The 19,230-nt window shown below is 38.4% G+C and overlaps 1 protein-coding gene across 1 annotated transcript in view; it reads left to right on the forward strand.

Annotated features, from left to right (window-relative positions):
- Positions 1-19,230, forward strand: part of puf (ubiquitinyl hydrolase 1 puf) — an 870,156-nt gene that overhangs the window by 238,862 nt on the left and 612,064 nt on the right. The window contains exons 13-14 of the mRNA XM_068225443.1: positions 10,808-10,935; positions 17,699-17,953. Coding sequence (XP_068081544.1) covers positions 10,808-10,935; positions 17,699-17,953 — 383 coding nt within the window. The remainder of the gene's footprint in view (positions 1-10,807; positions 10,936-17,698; positions 17,954-19,230) is intronic.

Here is a 19,230-nt window from a genome sequence, read left to right on the forward strand (position 1 = left end):
GCTCGCGCGGGAAACGATGTAACATAGACTTTTGTTCCATTATTTTTCAAGTGCATTTCTCTTCACATTATCCGGAATACTATAGCCATCTGTTGAGATATGCTCAAACTACCTGCAAATATATATCCAGGACACATCATAGATGTTTGTTTCGTGAATATCTCAAATGCCACAAAAATGTAACATAGATGTTTGTTTGTGCATACGACTCATTTGAAATTCATTGATGAAGTCTAGCTTCATAATTTAAGAACTGATTGTAGACTATTTGATGGAATAAATAATGCTTGTATTCACGAACAAATGCGTATTTCCATTAAGTACAGAAACCTGGAAAAAATTCACACAATCACTTATAGGTAGCCAACAAAATAGGCATGAAAAATTACTTATAATTTAACTACACTCAATTACTATAAAAGGAATTTACAGGCAACGTTTCAATGTTTTCCGGTAACAATCTTGTTCTCCTCTCATGCATAATGTTTATGTACTGAGAGAAAGATCTCTGAACATCACATGAAGTGATTGGACAAAACTTCAATGAAGTCGCTTCATCTGGTTTTATTTTGCTGACAGCAGCTGCCTTCCCAGAGGTTCGGTCAGAACTTCCCCTGATTTCTTCCACAATCCTAAATGACTCCACCAGGGGCATGCCACTCTTCTCCAACTTTATGATTGCTCCCGGCAGCATGTTGAAATTTGAAGATGCTCGGTTTATGCAGGGGCATATTAGCTCCCAACATTACAGTGCATAGGTCTGAAGAAAATGGTTGTTGGTCACTGCTCAAAGTGGACTAGTAGAAAGGATGCATTGATACAGATTTCTGCACTCGTATCAGATGCATTGCAATATTTTTAAGTTGATCTATGTGGTATTTTTCTCACATTTGATCTGAAAAACAATAACATTGACATAAATTACATTGTCCCTACAGTATACCTTAAATTTCTACAGTTATGCTAATTGGCAATAATGCTTAGTAATATATCATGCATCATAAAAAAGGACTATTAGAGATGGTGTTTTTAGAAGTACAAAACTTTAAAGTAGGAACAAGGGAATTAGTAATTTACATGGATATATGTCCTCAAGGATTTTCAGTTATAATTTGGCAGTATCGTGTCGAGTTCACCGGGTGAAAAATATAATTAAAAAAGACGTGAAACGATACCGGAGTAGCGTAGATGAGAGATCCGGCCTTTATGCTTGCCAAGGACCCACCAGTAGTCTTACTTATATAGAAGGATCGAAACGGAAGCACTATAAATCTCAGATTTGTGAACATTGTATTTGTTTCCATTCACCGCCTTTGGTAAGCTGGGTCAGCTGTCATGAAGACTATTTTCTGTTGCCTGCAATAGATCCTGCATCATGTGTGTCCACAAGGCTGCCATCCTTGTTGAAAATTAAAAACCACGTAATTTGAAATTGTCGTGACATGAGTCCATAATCTTATTTTTGTCACAATTTAGCAAGGTCTAGAAGAAATGCTAGAGGTTTGTTAACCTGGGAGCTTACGCCCCTCAGACTCTCTTTGCTTCCCCCCTCCGAAACACAACGGTTACTAACCGGATCTCACTAATCCAGACCAACGGTCTTTTCGCTGGCCTGGTCGTGTAAAGATAGTCTTGGCAACCTTGTAAAACATGCTGTGGCATCTTCCTAGCCAGGCTACATTGATCTGCAACCTATGTTTCACAAAGGTTCAGTGGAAGTGTAATAGAATTCACAATTTTATAAAGGGAGTTTTAAAAATTGTAGTTCAGTTGTAAATCTCTATTTTCACAGGAAATGAATCTCAGTTCAAAATAGCGATTTAATTTTCATCCATTCTGTGACAAGAGAACTCCTCCTTCAGTAATTTAATGATTATATACATTTTAACAATATAAATGATTGAAAGTTCACGACTAATACAGCATTGCAACAAAACAACTTGCCACAATACACAAATTAATAGGCCTATATATGCTACAATGAAATGCGATCATAGTTCTCAATCACGAAAAAGGTAAAAGGAACAAATAAACTTACCTCCTTACAGTAAGCTTGACAGACTACCCTTCCATCTGTAGTGAAATTGGGATCCCCTGTGATTCACTGCTTCAGCCAGTAGGACTCCGATGATTTTTTTTTGGGCATTGCCGCAACACACTTCTTTCTTTCTTTCTTTCTTTCTTTCTTTCTTTCTTCTTCTTCTTCTCCTTCTTATGTGTCAACCAGTGATGAGAAACACTCGGGACAACCTATCAGTGTGCGAACCGACGTGGCATGTGCCGTCATCGAGCAGCTCCTGGATGAAGACAGACGATGGACGCTACTGGAGGGCAAGTGGCATCGAGAAACGCACCGTCCACAGGATATTGCAAAATGAACTGCAACTGCACAAAATCACATTGCGGTGGGTACTGCATGCAAAAAGGTGGGTGCGCTATGCAATATGCTCCGACCACCTTGCACGCTGGCAACAGGACGGCCATCAGTTCTTGTCACGAATAATCGCCATAGATGAATTTTTGGCATACGAACCAGAACTGAAACGTCAGTCCGCGGAGTGGCGACATGCTGGATCAGCAAGGAGGCAGAAGGTCCGTCAGAATCCTTCCCCAGTCAAATTGATGGTGATCGTCGCGTATGATGTCAGGGGTGTCATTGTTTGCCACTTTGTTCCACATGGCAGAACAGTGACCGCACAGTACTACAGGGACTTCCTGGTGCAACAGGTATGACGTGGCGTTCGGGAGAAATGTCTTGATCTTGTGAACAGTGCAATAATCCTGCACGACCATGCAAAACCACATAAAGCAGAGTGTGTAGGGGGGATGGGAAGAATTGGTGTTTCCACCGTACTCTCCCGACATTTCATCCTGTGACTTTGATCTCATTCAAAAGATTAAGGAACCACTACGTGGTAGGCGGTTTGCAACATGAGAGGACATTGCTAATGCTGTGCACCAACAGGTGATCCGATTCACACATGGTGCGGCAGATGCTGAGGCAGATGGTATTCACCGCCTCCCACATCTTTGGCACCGTGTGATGTCAGTAGCAAGGGACTACTTTGAGGGTTTTTAGGTCCAGGTTTGTCATGTCAACTTTATGTGTACTGTGTTGTCATTCTTTTGCACCGGGAAGGCCATATTGCTCTGTATACTACTTTAATAAATTTGTGTGTTACAGTATTTCAGTGCTATTCATTGTCCATACATGTAGTTAACACCTTGTCCTTTCGTCTGTATATGTCACATATTCCAACCGGACTGGTACCTTCAAGGGAAAAAAGTAGTTGCCATGACTTTTGTGCCAACCCTCGTATAATGATGTTGAATTAATGGATAAGAACTAAAGGATACATGTAAAAATGTAACACTTTTCACGAAGATAAAATTTAAATTGAAGTTCACAAGCAACGTGACAGTCTTGTACACTCCTGCTGTAAGCGTTGAAATCACATATAATGATGTTGAATTAATGGATAAGGACGAGTTAAGGACTTGATTCAACACATTAAAGCTTGAGGGTTGCCTTGTTATATTGTGATAAAAAGGATCTTTAAGGATGCAGCTTGTGCACAGTTGTTGCTAGGCAAGGAATAACATGCTTTTGTTTTATCGGCACGTCCAAAGGTGTATAGCGACATATATGAGCTAAGATATATTGTAGTACCTAAGTTCCTCAGTTCGATGTGGATATATGAAGTCTATAGAAAAAAGGAAAATTAGTTAGAAATAAAAAATAAAAATGGGAGGAATTTGGTTAAAAAACGAGTAATATTATGAGGCTCACCTTGTTCATCTTGCCGTGGTGGCTAGACGTGTTTAGAGGAGCTAATAAATGAAGTGGAAGTAAGGACAGATAATGAGCAGAGGTAGGAGAAGGGGGAGGGATTAAGGGATGTGCAGGTAAGGGGAGTTGTCTAAGTTGGATCGGGGGGGTGTTGTGGTAAGGGCAATTAGCGTGAGAAGGTGCTGTGTATAACGTGAAAGATTGACCGCCTACTTGTCAACTTGAAGCTTTTATAAACCAAAATAAAGAAGTCAAAAAGGATGTTCGGTTTCTCAGATAAGTCATTAAGGTTCAGGTTAGGATTAAAAAATTGATCGCTGTGAGCTTGCATCCGGGAGATAGTAGGTTCGAATCCCACTATCGGCAGCCCTGAAGATGGTTTTCCGTGGTTTCCCATTTTCACACCAGGCAAATGCTGGGGCTGTACCTTAATTAAGGCCACGGTCGCTTCCTTCCAACTCCTAGGCCTTTCCCATCCCATCATCGCCATAAGACCTATCTGTGTTGGTGCGACGTAAAGCCCCTAGCAAAAAAAAAAAAAAAAAAAAAAAAAAAAAAAAAAAAAAAAAAAAAAAAAAAATTATCATGTTGTATAAAACAGATTTTAGTGATATCAAGAAGAGGGCCTTTGTTTAGGACACAGAGAATTTCAATATCTTGGTCTAATGTAGTGAAATTATGTTTTACATCCTGCATATGTTGCCTTACTGCTGAAAACCTATGGTATTTTATTGTATTAACATGTTCTGAGTATCTAATTTTGATTTTACGTCCGGTTTGTCCTACGTAAGAAGAATTGCAGTTATTGCGTTTAAACCGGTATACACCTGACCTTGAAAAGACGTTAGTTCTGCTTAATGAATTGGAGTTATGTACCACTTCCATGTATCTATTGTTAGTTCGAAATGAAATCTTGGAATTATGTTTTTTGAAGATATTGGTAATGCTGTAGACGTCTTCATTGAAGGTAAAGGTGGAGTAAGCTGCTGGTTTAGGATTGTCATTTAATAGAGTTGTATTTAGTTGGTGTTTAAATTTATTGATTATTCGTTCAATAAAAAAAATCTGTTGTAATCATTTAATTTAGCGATGGAGCTGATGCTATTAAGTTCCGTACTGTTGTGAGAGGCACACTTCTGTGTTTGTGGGTGCAAAGAATCTTGTTTTGTGGTAGTAGCTGTTTGTGTGGGTTTTCTGTAAATCATACGAGATAATGAATAAGATAGTCTGCTTATTGTTATATCTAGAAAGTTAATTGATCTGTAGGATTCAGTTTCGAGGGTGAATTGAATATGGGGATCAATCTTGTTGAGATAATTTTCAGAGTGGAGGACGCATTAACAATTCTATCATCTAGAATTACCAAGGTGCCGTTAACTCCTTCTTATCCATTAATTCAACATCATTATATGTGATTTCAACACTCACAGCGAGAGTGTACAAGACTGTCATGTTGCTTATGTACTTCAGTTGAATATTTCATCTTCATGAAAGTGTTACGTTTTTACATACATCCTTTAGAGCAGGACCTTTCAGGGTGCATGCACTGTGCATGGTGCAAAAGACGACTTCGCTTGGTTGACCAGAGTGCAGACCCCCACTCCTCGATTTGGAGCAATAGTGCGGTCTCTCCCTTTCTCCACGCCTGTCTCGCTCGCTCCCCCTGTCTCCCTCTTCCTCACTTGCTGCGTAGCGCTGCAAATCCGAGCCGAGCTTAGCCGAGTAGCCCCAAGACGAAGCGTTGGTCCAAGCCGTGCCGAGCGGGAGCGATGCACAGTGCACGGAGCTCTTGCGCCTCGATTTGCACGCGTGATATTTTGGGCATTTGAGAGGCCCTGCTTTAGAGTGTGAACATTGTCATATATTTTATGTTATCTGTGTCGATGATTGTATACCTTTTTGCCCTGCTCTTTCAATCGGCTGATAATGGCACCAAATATGTGTTGAAACCGGTCTTGAATTAAAAATGTTATAACGTAAGTTTGGGCAACTTTATATCAGTGTATTGAATAGGTGGAACCTCTTAACTCTCTTTTTAACATTGGCACTATGAATCATTCACACTAAGTACATGATGAAGAGACGTAGAGTCATATTTAAAATGAGCGGAAGATAATGTAGACATAATTTTGAATACAGCAGCAGTTTATAGTGGAAAGTTTAACTTCCAATAATTATGTTTGTAATGTAATAATGTTACAAGATATCCAGTCCTTTTTGGAAAAAGGGTCGACGAACTTTCCCTTTGCACTCACTCAGCAGCAGATAGAGTGGAGTTTCATTCCTCGATCTCCGATCACCCCACTTTGGCGGAATGTGGAAAGCAGCTTTAAGGATGATGAAGAGACGTTTGCTAACTGAAACACAGGGATACACGCCAACCTTTAAGGAAACTTACACTATTCTGTGTGATATTGAGGCTGTACTTCCCCTTACTCCATTGCCAAATGATCCAAATGATTTAGAAGTCTTAACACCTGCACATTTTCTTGTAAGTGACTCAGAAATGCATTCTGTGCAAAGGGATGTGTCGAGACTGATTTCTTTAACTTTGTGATATTTGTCATCAAAACTTACATGACGTTGATGGGGTGAAAGTTTCTTATGGGGATCACTGTAAGTACCTAGGTGTTAATATAAGGAAAGATCTGCATTGGGGTAATCACATAAATGGGATTGTAAATAAAGGGTACAGATCTCCGCACATGGTTATTAGGGTGTTTAGGGGTTGTAAGGATATAAAGGAGAGGGCATAAAAGTCTGTGGTAAAACCCGAACTACAGTATGGTTCCAGTGTATGGGACCCTCACCAGAATTACTTGATTCAAGAAACGGCAAAAATCCAAAGAAAAACAGCTCGATTTGTTCTAGGTGATTTCCGATAAAAGAGTAGCGTTACAAAAATGTTGCAAAATTTGAGCTGGGAAGACTTGGGAGAAAGGAGACGAGCTGCTCGACTAAGTGGTATGTATATTACAAAATTCATTATTTGATCAATATTGAGACTCAATAATTGTGAAGAAATTAAAGACCTTTGAAGAATTTGAAGTAGGTGGACTCTAAAAGGCCTTTAAATTCTCCACAATAAGTGGAATGTTCCGAGCTGTCATTGGAGAGATGGCGAGGAATGACATTGGTAGTTGAATAAGTTTGAGTGGTGTCTTTAAAAGTAGGAAAATCACAATATGAAGATAAAGTTGAAATTCAAGAGGAAAAATTGGGGCAAATATTCGTTTATAGAAAGGGGAGTTAGGGATTGGAATAACCAAGTGAGTTGTTCAATACATTTTCAATTTCTTTGAAATCATTTCAGAAAAGGGTAGGAAGACAACATATAGAGAATCTGCCACCTGGGAGACTGCCCTAAATGCAGATCAGTAGTGGCTGATTGATTGATGAAATATAGTAAGATTGTTGATAGAACAGTTGTCATGTCCTTTCATTAATGTGTTGAGGTGTTGAATGTTCGAGATCTTAGGCTGCTTGCTATGGAAAGAGTGGTTGTAGTGATTTTTGTTTTAAGACCAAGTACTGTGGAATAGGAGGTTATCAGGTTCAATAGTGAGAATGTCCTAGATATTCGAAGGATATCTAGAGGCCATTAGAGAACAAAGCCGATAGAAATAACTATAGAGGAACTGCAGTTTGTGTGACATAATTTCATTTGCTGTGTTACCATTGAGAGTCATGGTGTCATCATGATCAATGCATACCAAATGCACGATACTAATAATTGTGGAAAATCTTCAAAAGACACTTGTGAAGGGTCCGCACTCCACAAGTGTGTGGGATTCTTACCCACTAAAAACCACACACCCTTTTCCCACGATGTGTGTCATCACCCCGGAACCGCTCTCGCATTACTTCAGGGTGATATCGTGCTTTGTCTTTCAGACGTCTTCTTTCTTCATTTCTCCTTTACGAACATTCGTATGCTTCCAAATCCTTCTTCTTCTGACGAAGGACGTTCTCCACGTACACTGCCACGCGATCCCAGGATTCCTGGTTTTGCAGCATCACCGAAATAATATTATCTGTTGTCAATTCTCCTAGTTCAGTTTCCACACATCTTCTCTGAATCGTCCAATGGCTACATACAAAAAAGGTGTGAAATACGTTGTCAATGTCATCACAGTATATGCATGCTGCGTCACTCGCTCTGTCCATTTTATGCAGGAATTTCCGGAAATATCCATGCCCTGTTAGAAGCTGCGTGAGGTAGTAATTTACTTCACCATGGGCCCTTTCAACCCAGATATCCAAGCGTGGTATCAGTCGCTTGGTCCATTTGCCTCGAGGGTCACTTTCCCATCTGATTTGCCATCGCCTCATCCGTTGACTGAAGGCACGCTTCTTTGCACATTTCTTTCCCAGCTCTCCTTCGGTACGCCAGATTTCATGTCGCTCCAATGCAAGTAGGTCTATTGGGGTTATTGCTGCCACTGTGAGGATTGCTGGTTCGGAAACCGTGCGGTATGCACATGCAATAAGTAAAGCCGCTCTCCATTGTACGGCAGCTATCCTTCTCCGATACCAAGCAAATCTCAAGGATTCAGCCCAGATTTCAGAGCCATATAGGAGCACTGACTGAACCGTCGACATGAGAAGACGTCGTTTACTGGATTTCGGACCTTTAATATTTCCCATTAGTCTGCTAAGTGCAGCCATGTATTTTACTGCCTTGTCTGTCGCTCTCTGAATATGATTCCAGAATGTGAGCTTGGAGTCAAGTGTCACTCCTAGATATTTTGTGGTCGCAGATGTTTCAATCACTAACTCTCCAACAGTCATTGGTACAAGAGTTTCGATCCTTTTCCTCGTCAGAAGAACTATCTCCGTTTTGTGTTCGGCTAATGTTAGACTGTGGCTCATCATCCATTCTTTTATGCGCTGCATCACCTGGTTCAGTTTGATTTGAGCCATTTCAACATTACGAGCTACTATCAAGGCGGCCACATCATCAAGGTAGCCCACAAGCTTCGTGTCCTCTGGCATCTCCAAACGTAACAAGCCATCATACATTATGTTCCAAAGATCTGGACCAAGGAATCAAAGTATTGCTTACAATAATTTAATTATTTGTCCTGATCAGCAATTAAATTTCCAGATGTATCTCTCATAATACTCGATCTTGGTTGAAATCCTTTTTTAATTGTGTTGACAGTTCTCAGGTAGACTTTTCTTTCTACAAATTAATTTACTACATTCTTTCTGTTTTTCTCTGTATAGTTCCTCAACATTCTTATTAGACTACAGCCACTTATTACGCCATATTGCCACTTCATTAACTGCATCTCGACATGTCTCATCAAACCATTTCTTTTTCTTACTAACACCTTTTGGTATCACTTTCATTGCTACTGTTGTCGTGATTTGTTTTGCGTTATTCCACATTCATTTGCAAACTTCGTCATTTGTTTCATCAATGTGTTCTCTAGGATCTTCTCTCAGAATTTCAAATCTGTTTGTAATTTCCACATTATACTTTAATCTTTCAGCCTCCTGCTTCAGTTTCTCAGTGTCAACTTTGCATCTTTGCATCTTTCCTCAGTCTCTGACTTACAAGAGGTTTTCAATTTAATTTTAACAGAAGCAATCATCATATTGTAATCAGATCCTGTCTCAGCTCCTCTGTAAGCTCTGATATCAGTTATGGAGCTTCTATGCCTGTTATGAATATGTGCTTGATCTATCTAATTAGCAGTGTTACCATCACACATATACCATGTTGCTTTATGTATTTGTTTATGTGGAAAGGTGGTACTCTGCACCTTCACGTTTGTGATGTAGCGAAATTGATTTGTCTAATGGCATTATCATTGCTTTCATCATGCAGCCTTTCCCTTCCTATTGTTGGCACAAAAATTTCTTCCTTTCCAGCTTTTGCATTGAAATCACCCAAAATCATTTTGACATGTTTGGGTAATTTATTCCACAGTTCTAACAAATCCTCATAAAAGGAGTCTTTAACATGATCATTCTTGTTGTTTGTGGGAGCATGGCAGTTCAGTGATATTTTAAACCATTTAGAATGTACCCTCAAATAGCATAGTCTTTCATTCACATGTTTAAAGGACAGCACTGACGATCCTAGTGAATTTTGGACACAAAATGCAGTACCAAATTTGTGGGGTTCAGTTTCTTTACCACTCTTAAAAAGTGTATTCTTCTCCATGTCCTGTATACCATTACCTAATAATCTAGTCTTTTAAATTGCAGCAATTCCTACTCTATACTTCTCCAACTGTTGACTGAGGATTTTGAAAGATCCAGGTTTATACAGAGTTCTTACATTCCAAGTTCCTATTCATGAAGCCAATTTCCATTGCAGGGCCATCATATTGTGATATACATTTTTATTCATCCGAGGCAAATGTGAGATATTCGCAACAACATTTTTTTTTACACAATAGAGTCGTTAACCCTATGTGCAACCCCCCCAACCTGGAGGACCAGAAACTTTTCTGTCAGGGTTGCCATATCTTAGCCGAGTAGTCCCAGTTTTAAGGTGCCAGGTATTCGCCCTCACCCCTTCTAATAGAATAGGATTTGCTGGTTATAATGTATAGCAGGTGGTCCGTCAGCCAAATATTTCTTGAGTTTTGGCATATGCACTTACTCAGCAAGGATGCACCCCTCTCCCCAAGGTTCTCAAGCAGCCGATGCTTGGGATACCCATTCAGGTCTTTAATGGAGTGGTTTCCCATTTCCTTCCCCATCCTATGCTGTTGGCCATCTAGTGGCTCTTCCATCTTTAGGAGCAGTTTCTCACTCCAAGGGCAAGAGAGTGCCCTACCTGTGCATGGGCACAGCTATTAAAAAATAAAAGCACTGCATTTCATCCAGTTTACCTATGTAAAAATGATGTGTGTTAATAAAATATAATGTTTTCTTTTGCTTTTAAATAAATAGTTTAAAAACATCTGATGGCTGAATTAATAAACGCGAGTGAAGCTGTGGGTACATGCTAGTAAATAATATTTTCACTGAAAATGTATGTCTTTTTTTAATTTTTAGGCCCAGCTTGGTGAGGGTCTTGCACTGGAGGCAGAGAAGGCTCTCTGTAATTTGCTGTGCTTCAACACTGAACGGCTCATTAGAATGAAATTCATTGAAGGTTGTCTCCAGAATTTAGCCAATAATCGGTGAGTTTTTCATTTTTGTTATATGTAATTTTTTGTGGACTTCGCTTCAAAGAACAATATCCTGTCCTGTACGAAACCTTCCTCTTACTAATGTGCATTGTATTTAAAAGCTTACGCTTCCTCAGGGAATATCTTAGTGGATAATTCCTTTAAAAATCCACCTTTACAGGATTTACAGGTGATAAATTTCTGTCAAGTCATTGGTTACTTTTACTACAGTATATCTAGAAGGCACATGCACTACTGTACATCAGTGAATCATAGGTAAATTCTGGATGTGCAAGAATGAAGGCTATCGGGTGAGTTGGCCGTGCACGTAGAGGCGCGCGGCTGTGAGCTTGCATCCAGGAGATAGTAGGTTCGAATCCCACTACCGGCAGCCCTGAAGATGGTTTTACGTGGTTTCCCATTTTCACACCAGGCAAATGCTGGGGCTGTACCTTAATTAAGGCCACGGCCGCTTCCTTCCAACTCCTAGGCCTTTCCTATCCCATCGTCGCCATAAGACCTATCTGTGTCGGTGCGACGTAAAGCCCCTAGCAAAGAAAAAAAAAAAAGAATGAAGGCTTGTATATAATGTAAATGCTCTGTGGTGCATTGGCAAATGACATATTATTCTCTGCGATCATATACCTGGCATGACAGACAAACTAAACTTGTGGGTGGGGGACGCAGACAAAGAATACACCCACTTTATCCCCTGCCTGTGGTAAGAGGCGACTGAAGGGGGTGACTAACGGAAGATGATATTAGAACCATGAAACTACTTGTGCTTAGTACCATTACGCGAGGAATACCATGGGTGGACGTTACTTGCAGTTTGTACCACCATGTGAGTGCCTTTATGTGAGGAACACCACGGTTCTGTGGTTTAGTAGGGTCTAGATCGTGTGTATTCCACCGAAGCGGGGAGGGTAGGCATTCGACTGTGCGAACTAATGTCCATGTGTCGTAACGCTGTGCTGGAATATGTCGGTTCCCCTGAGTTCAGAATAGATCTGCACTACCTATGAGTAGAACCACTTTACTAGAAACACCATGTGTGTGGGATGCTAGTATACTGTGACTATCATTTTTCTGTGTATCTATAATGGAAAAAGTGTCATCAACTTAACGATAATTGAAGACCATTGATATTATTGATTTTGTTATTTTCCAGAATATCCATAAAAATATTGGCTAGAATGCCCGAGATCGGGTCGCCCATTGCTAGGCCCTTTTGGTGGTATATACTATTATTAAAAGTAAAATAGTTATTGTTAAGTGTACAAATTCTAACAAACTGATGAAGTTATCTATTTCACATTTGCTTAGGTTACTATGTTTTAAAAGATTTGTTTTGATAATCTTGACAGTTTTATTTACCGGAATATTGGAATACATATTAATAATGTCATAGGATACCATTATGTGATTGTGTTCAAGATTGAATTTCAATAATTTTTCACAAAACTCAACAGAATTTCTTATATAAGCTGTATTATTGAACTTATAAGGTTTATTGAGAAAATTACGCAAAAATTTAGAAACTTCGTAACAAGGGCTATTCATGCAAGTAATAATATGGCGTGTAGGTACGTCTTTTTTGTGGATTTTTGGCAAAGCTTTTGCAGTTGGGAGTTTTGGGTTCATTATTATTAGTTTCTGATACTCGTGTTATTGTAATAAGAAAGGTAGATTCTTCAATGGGGTCTTCAAACTTCGTTGGATCTTACGGGTGGGATCTTTATTAATAATCGTATAATTGCTGTTGGCAAAAAAGTTTTTGTTGCATTAATGGCTAATGATGTTCACTATGTCGAACAAAACATGTCCCAATATTAGGCACTTCATGATTATATTATCATTCAATGAGTGTATTGTAATGTATTGAATAGGTGGTTATAAATAAAATGATTTCTTAATTTTAATTAATGCATCATCCCAGTAATTCAAGCTTTGTAAATTGGATCCACTGATTTTTTTTTGTCTCACTATAATTTTTTCATCATCATTCATTTCAGATTCTATCAGTAGATAAATTTTGAAGTTTTAATTTTTGTTTTGTTCACCTCTTACTATTAGGGGCCGATGACCTTGCTTTTAAGCCCCTTTAAACAACAAACATCATCATCAATTTGTTCCCGAATTTTCAGTTTCTCCATGTTGTACCTTTCTTTTTCCTTGTCTTTTCCTTGGTCCCACCAAAAAACAGAGAACTGAAGTTCCACTGTTCTTGCTTTGACAAACGTACAATGAAGCAGGGTTTAAGAAGAATATTTGAAAGTTGGAGCTGTGTTTTAGATCTAACAGCTGTACGTATATGACATGGTCTGAAGGGAAGGTGTCATATACAGATTTTTAAAGCTATTTTCAGAATTGATAGAATGCTTTCAAACAAGGTACTTCAGGTGGTGGTGAAGGACAAGCTTAGCAAACCCAGAACATTGAACAATGGTTTTCCTTCAAGTATCTGCCCCTTCTCCCCTGCTGCTTAACTTGTATATTGCAAACATGTCATGCCTTCTGCCCCACCAATTTGCCCATGTTGACAACGTTGCAATAGTTTCCCAGCACTCCTGTGCAGATGTCATAAGAGTATAACCTAAATATTGAGTCAGTATTTCATCTCAACAACAGGCAGGCTCATGCAACCCTTGATGTTTCACCCAGTGTTACCCCTCTACTTCACAACTGTAATCCTAAATATCTTGGTGTTTCACATGATTGAACATTATTATCTTGTAAGAAACACTGAACCAATAGTGCTGCTAAGCTAAATACATGAAATAACATCATCTACAAACTTGCTGGATCATCATGTGAAGCTTCTGCATACATCACTGCTTCTAATATATCAGTGAGGGTAAATTCACATTTTAATTATGTAGAATATATTGTTATTCATTGTTCGGTTTATGTATGAGTCAAATTATGATAGTTTCTTTCACCGTAAGAATGAAGCATAGTAGGGCTATCTTTATTTATTTATTTATTTATTTATTTATTTATTTATTTATTTATTTCCTTGGATCGTACAGTAATTAAACCAATCGAGCCTTCCAAGGAACACATTAAAACTCCAACCCAAGCTTTTTATTGATTAAACTAACAAGAAATTAAATTAAATAAGCAATCAAACAAACAAAATAGGATAAATTAGAATGAATAATCATCACCACAGCAAAATGGCCCCTAGTCAACTCTTATTGGAGATCTGATTGCCATGGCAATACGTCACAAAACTAAATAATAACAGAAATTTTTTAAATAACTAGTAAACACAGTTACATAACATCATAAAGTAAGGCAACACTTAAGCAGCGGCAAAACAGAAATTAAGCTTCTATCGGAGAACAGTAGCTGGCAACACGGCATAAAGAAAAGAATTACCTTCCAGCAAAACAAAACAAACAAAATAAATTAGCATAATATTAGTACCTTCCATCTTTTCCAGGTGGATCCAGGTACTAACCTAGTGGATATTAAATTAACATAATTGGGATGAGCAAATAAAGAAACAAAATAGAATAAAATGTATTAAAATAATATGATCGGCAAAAGTGCAAAACGGCCCAGGAAGGATAATGACCTTCCTTCTCACCTGACTTGACTCGCAAGCCTTTGCACATTCTTTATATCATATCATGCACTCTTTTGACCTAGTAAGCTTACTGTTCCAGTCATAACATTGCATCACCTGCTGAGTTGTTCTCCAGTTTCAACTTTATACTCGTTCTACTTTCATGTCACCGCTCATCGTTATCTAACTTCCACATCTTACCATTCACTGTTATCAAGCTATATTAACTTACAGTTCCACCGTTAAACATCAGCCATACTCCACTAACCTTCCAACTTAAACCTTATCGCTTTCCATTAATTGCCACCATTCTTTAATCAAATGAGGGGTGGCTTCTGTATTTAAGGAACTGGGTAACAGGTCAATAGGTATAAGATCCATATTTTTGGTAAAAAATATTTATAAAATACCTCCAAATCAATCTCTTAGCCACTCTTAGCAACCATCACTCCAATCCCATTTAAACTTAATCACTCTTAGCATCCACTACTCCACTCTCATTTCACCTCAAAACTTCACTACCATGTCTTCCCATTCAAATATTTCCCAGCCAAACTCCACATTAAATTATACCACCACGTTTTACCGTTCCAATATAATCACAGACACTTTTACATATCTTCTCACTCTTAGCAACCACCACTCCAATCTTATTTAAACTTTCTCATACAACCATGTCTTCCCATTCAAATATTTCCAAGCCAAACTCCACATTACCACCACGTCTTACCGTTCCAACATTTACCAGCCATACTCTACTACGTCACTTTCAATCTCCAAATCACTTACAATTCAAATATACTTAACTATTTACCAACCATTCTACTTATTTTCACTCCAGTCTCATTTAAACTTAATTGAACACCATTACCTAACTTACTAATATTACTTACAACCAACTATAACTTACTATTCAAATATACTTAACTTCATTCACACTCTACCCTCCTATAATCCCACTGTCTCTATAACTTCGTCACACATAACTAACCAAACCACCTTTCCTTATTTAAACATCTCATTAACTTATATTAACTTACAGTTCAACTATACTATACTTAACTAATGACCCACTGTCTCTATAACTTCATCACTCATAACAAATCAAACCACCTTTCCTTATTTACGATCAAACTTCCCATTATATCACCTTTCTCTTCCACTTCATCACTCTTAACTCTTACCACATTTCATTCTCCATGTACAAACAACTATACTCCACTACCTCCAACTTACAAACTATTATAATCATGGACACTTTTACACTATATCTTCAAGTCTAATTATATTTACACTCTATTCCCTAACTTACTTACTAACATTACTTAACTTCTTACTTCTCGTTACAATGCCCTCATCACTTTTAGCTTTCCCTACAAATCCTTTAGACTCATGCTTCTCCCTTGTTCAAAGCTTCTTTTTTATTAACTTCCTCCCTCAGACCTTCGTATTCACTCTGCATGTGTATTATACAGTCCTCCAAACCAGGCTCTTTTCTTACATCCCTGGCTGCTTCCCTCCACATTTATATTCTCTTCCTTTATCCACTGTCCTTTCCTTTTCACTGTGCACTTCCACTCTGGCACTGTGTTCTCTTACCTCCCTTTCCTCCTATCTCGACGCCATCAATTCTTCCTACTCAAGACTCTCTTCCAATGCCTGAAGTTCCGACACTGTCCAGGCTCGTGCCTATTTACCATTGATCACCACCAATTGCTGGCCCCTAATGTGTGCCCTCAGGCCTTGAAGTCTGGCCTTCATTAGATGTTTCTTTAAAATTTTGAAATTCTTATTCCCATCTCTTTCCAAATCCTTCTTGATCCAAATTTTTTCACTTTGCAAATTTCTGACATTTCTTGTCACTATGTCCACCATCAATGTGGATAATAGCTTCACTTTTATAGGCCTGTGCCCTCTCACCTTACTTTTTCAGCATCGTCTATATTGACTCGCTGAAATTAATTTTCAGCTTATTCTGGATGACATCCACCACTTTGTAAATTATGTCCACTTTAGCTTCTCCCTTTTTTTCATGCACACCATATAAAAATATGCATTTCCAATATTCTTGACTGCTGGCTTCTATTTCTTTGTTCAGATTCGACACCTCCTCTTCCAAATTTAATTTTTTTTATTTGTAACACAATTTCTCTCTCACTGTTTTCCACTTTGTTCTTAGTTTCTTTCATGTTTTCCCAAATCCATTGCCTCATATGTTTGTACTCCTTAACTTGCTCCTGTATCATATTTTTTATCTGTTCAGATGGGCAGACTTCTTCCACTACCCACTTTACTATCTTCCTTATGACTTCTACGTCCTCCCAGCTCATGTTGCCGCTATTGTTCGAGCCTGGATTTACTTCTACGCCCCCGCGATAACCAGCAGCACAGTGAATACCGCTGCCATCAACAGCATCTCACCCTTCAATCCTATCTCCACTTTACGTTCCTTTCCTTTGGTTGTTTCCTTCTTCATTCTTCCCTGCCATCTTCCGATAACGATTAGATATTGTTCTATACCAATCATCTTCCTCATCACTCTCCACTTGACCCGCCCGCTCCCCACTCTTGCTCAACTCCACCATACCAGCACACTCAAGTCAGCACGTCCGTTCCCGTTGCTTGCTTAAGCTAGACTGATAGGGGTATCTCATTAATAGGTCTAGTGTTGTAAAACATAAAATAATATAGTATTATACCATGGCATACAGTACACCTAGCATTTACAGTATTGTGTATGAAATATTTCTGTAACAATTCTAAAAAAATTGAATGTTTTTAAAATATCTGTTATGCTGTACATACAGTATATGATAAGATTGAAACCATTTTTTCTCTGTGTCAATTCACTTAATGAAACTTGTTAGCTTTTCAGTCCGTCATACACGAATATAACACCTGAAAAGTTTTGTGATAACCCATTGTGTTTGGAACTGCTTAACTTTATTTTATAGTGTTCTGTTATATTCATGTTTGACAGACTGAAGAGCGTATAACTTTGTTGTGCTGTACATATTTGGTTGCCTTCTGCTTAATGCACAGTTAACATACAATCCCTCGAAGAGCTTTTTTGCAGGGTTTTGCTATATATCATTCTTCACATTTTGAGACTGGGAATTTTTCAGCATATTATGTATGATGTTGAAAAGTTCCAAAATTAAATTCTGTGTAAAATAAAATATCCTGGCATTTCTTGTGCAGGTCAGTGGTGGTGTCTCTTCGGTTACTGCCCAAATTGTTTGCATCATTTCAACAATTTCGTGGTATGGACACACACCAGATCACAACGTGGGCAGAGAAAGAACATAACATGATGGAATGTTTTTTCAACAACCTCAAAGTTTACACCAAAGAGGGGCCCCACACAAACCTCTACTCACACCAGACAGAGATCCAAGTACGTCTGCAGTTCCTCACCTCTGTCTTCTCACCTGTTGGATCTCCTGACAACTTCAGGTATATACATTTTTTTATGGTAAGATTTAAAATAGTGATAAAGATTACATTAGATCATTGATTCTGAGGGTTTGTTGAAAATAAAGTAAGATAGCTCTGTAGTATAAATGAATCTGTATGAATCTTGAATATCTCCCTATTGTTTGTAATATTATTGGTAGTGAGAATATGTAAATTATTTTCATCATCACTGTACTTCAGAGAGAAGGCAGAGAAATATTGCATTTAGGTAATATATTTCAGTTTGCTTATGGTTTTGTCGTTGTAGTCATGATTTGTGTGAAAAACAGGGTAACATAATGTGAGCGAAAAGGAATGGTAAGTGTTTTCTGTGTGCGTGCCAATACAACGAAGCCTGGATTTTTTAATTAGTTTTCAGGATCCAGGTTCCAAGACATAATGTAACATGGTTTCATTCTTGTGATAACCCATTGTATATATAACTGCTCAACTTTATTATTCTTGGATTAGTATATAACAAGTCATCATGGAGTCAAAATGACAAAAATTTACCTGGTGAGAATGGGAGTTAAATATCTCAGCAAGTAAGTTTTAAATGTAGTGTACTTTAACAACCGACCGAGTAAATAAATTGATCAGTCAGTCAGTCAGTCAGTCAGTCAGTCAGTCAGTCAGTCAGTCAGTCAGTCAGTCATCAATCCATCAGAACCTTGGCCTCTTTGAGTGTCTGACTTTCTTTCTTGTAAAAATCACTTGACCATTCAAGTTCAAATTTGGCATTCTTAGAGGTGGTTCCTTCAGTTGCCATATAGGAATATATTTTTTAATATCTGGACCCATTTCAAGATGATGGGCATTTATATGTAGTTATTCGCAGAACCTTCATTTATTTTATCGATTAAAAGTCAAAATGAGTAAAATGTTAGTTCATCATATAAAGAAGCCCACAATTGTGTACTTCAAATTCATTTTTTTATTCAAAAGAATTTTCTTCCTAACTCTAATGATTTTTCCAGGGATTTGTGTATTTATGCATTGAGCATGCATTCCAGTGACATAAAAATTACAACTTACATGGTAACGATGGGTATGAACAGAAGTCGGTGATATCACACCGCCACCGCCGCCGCCACCACTTAGAGGGCATGCCCCTAGGTAGTAGGTAGGGGGTATCTCCCAGATATGGGTGTCTGGAGGGAAATGAAATACCTTCTGTGGACCAACAGGCGAAGGTGTGATGGATAGGTGTACGTGTACCCAGAATGAGCAGTTCAAAACATCATCCGTTATGCAGTCAACATTTTGGTTGAAGTATT

Source organism: Anabrus simplex, chromosome 1 (assembly GCF_040414725.1).
Source record: "Anabrus simplex isolate iqAnaSimp1 chromosome 1, ASM4041472v1, whole genome shotgun sequence".
Taxonomy (NCBI): domain Eukaryota; kingdom Metazoa; phylum Arthropoda; class Insecta; order Orthoptera; family Tettigoniidae; genus Anabrus; species Anabrus simplex.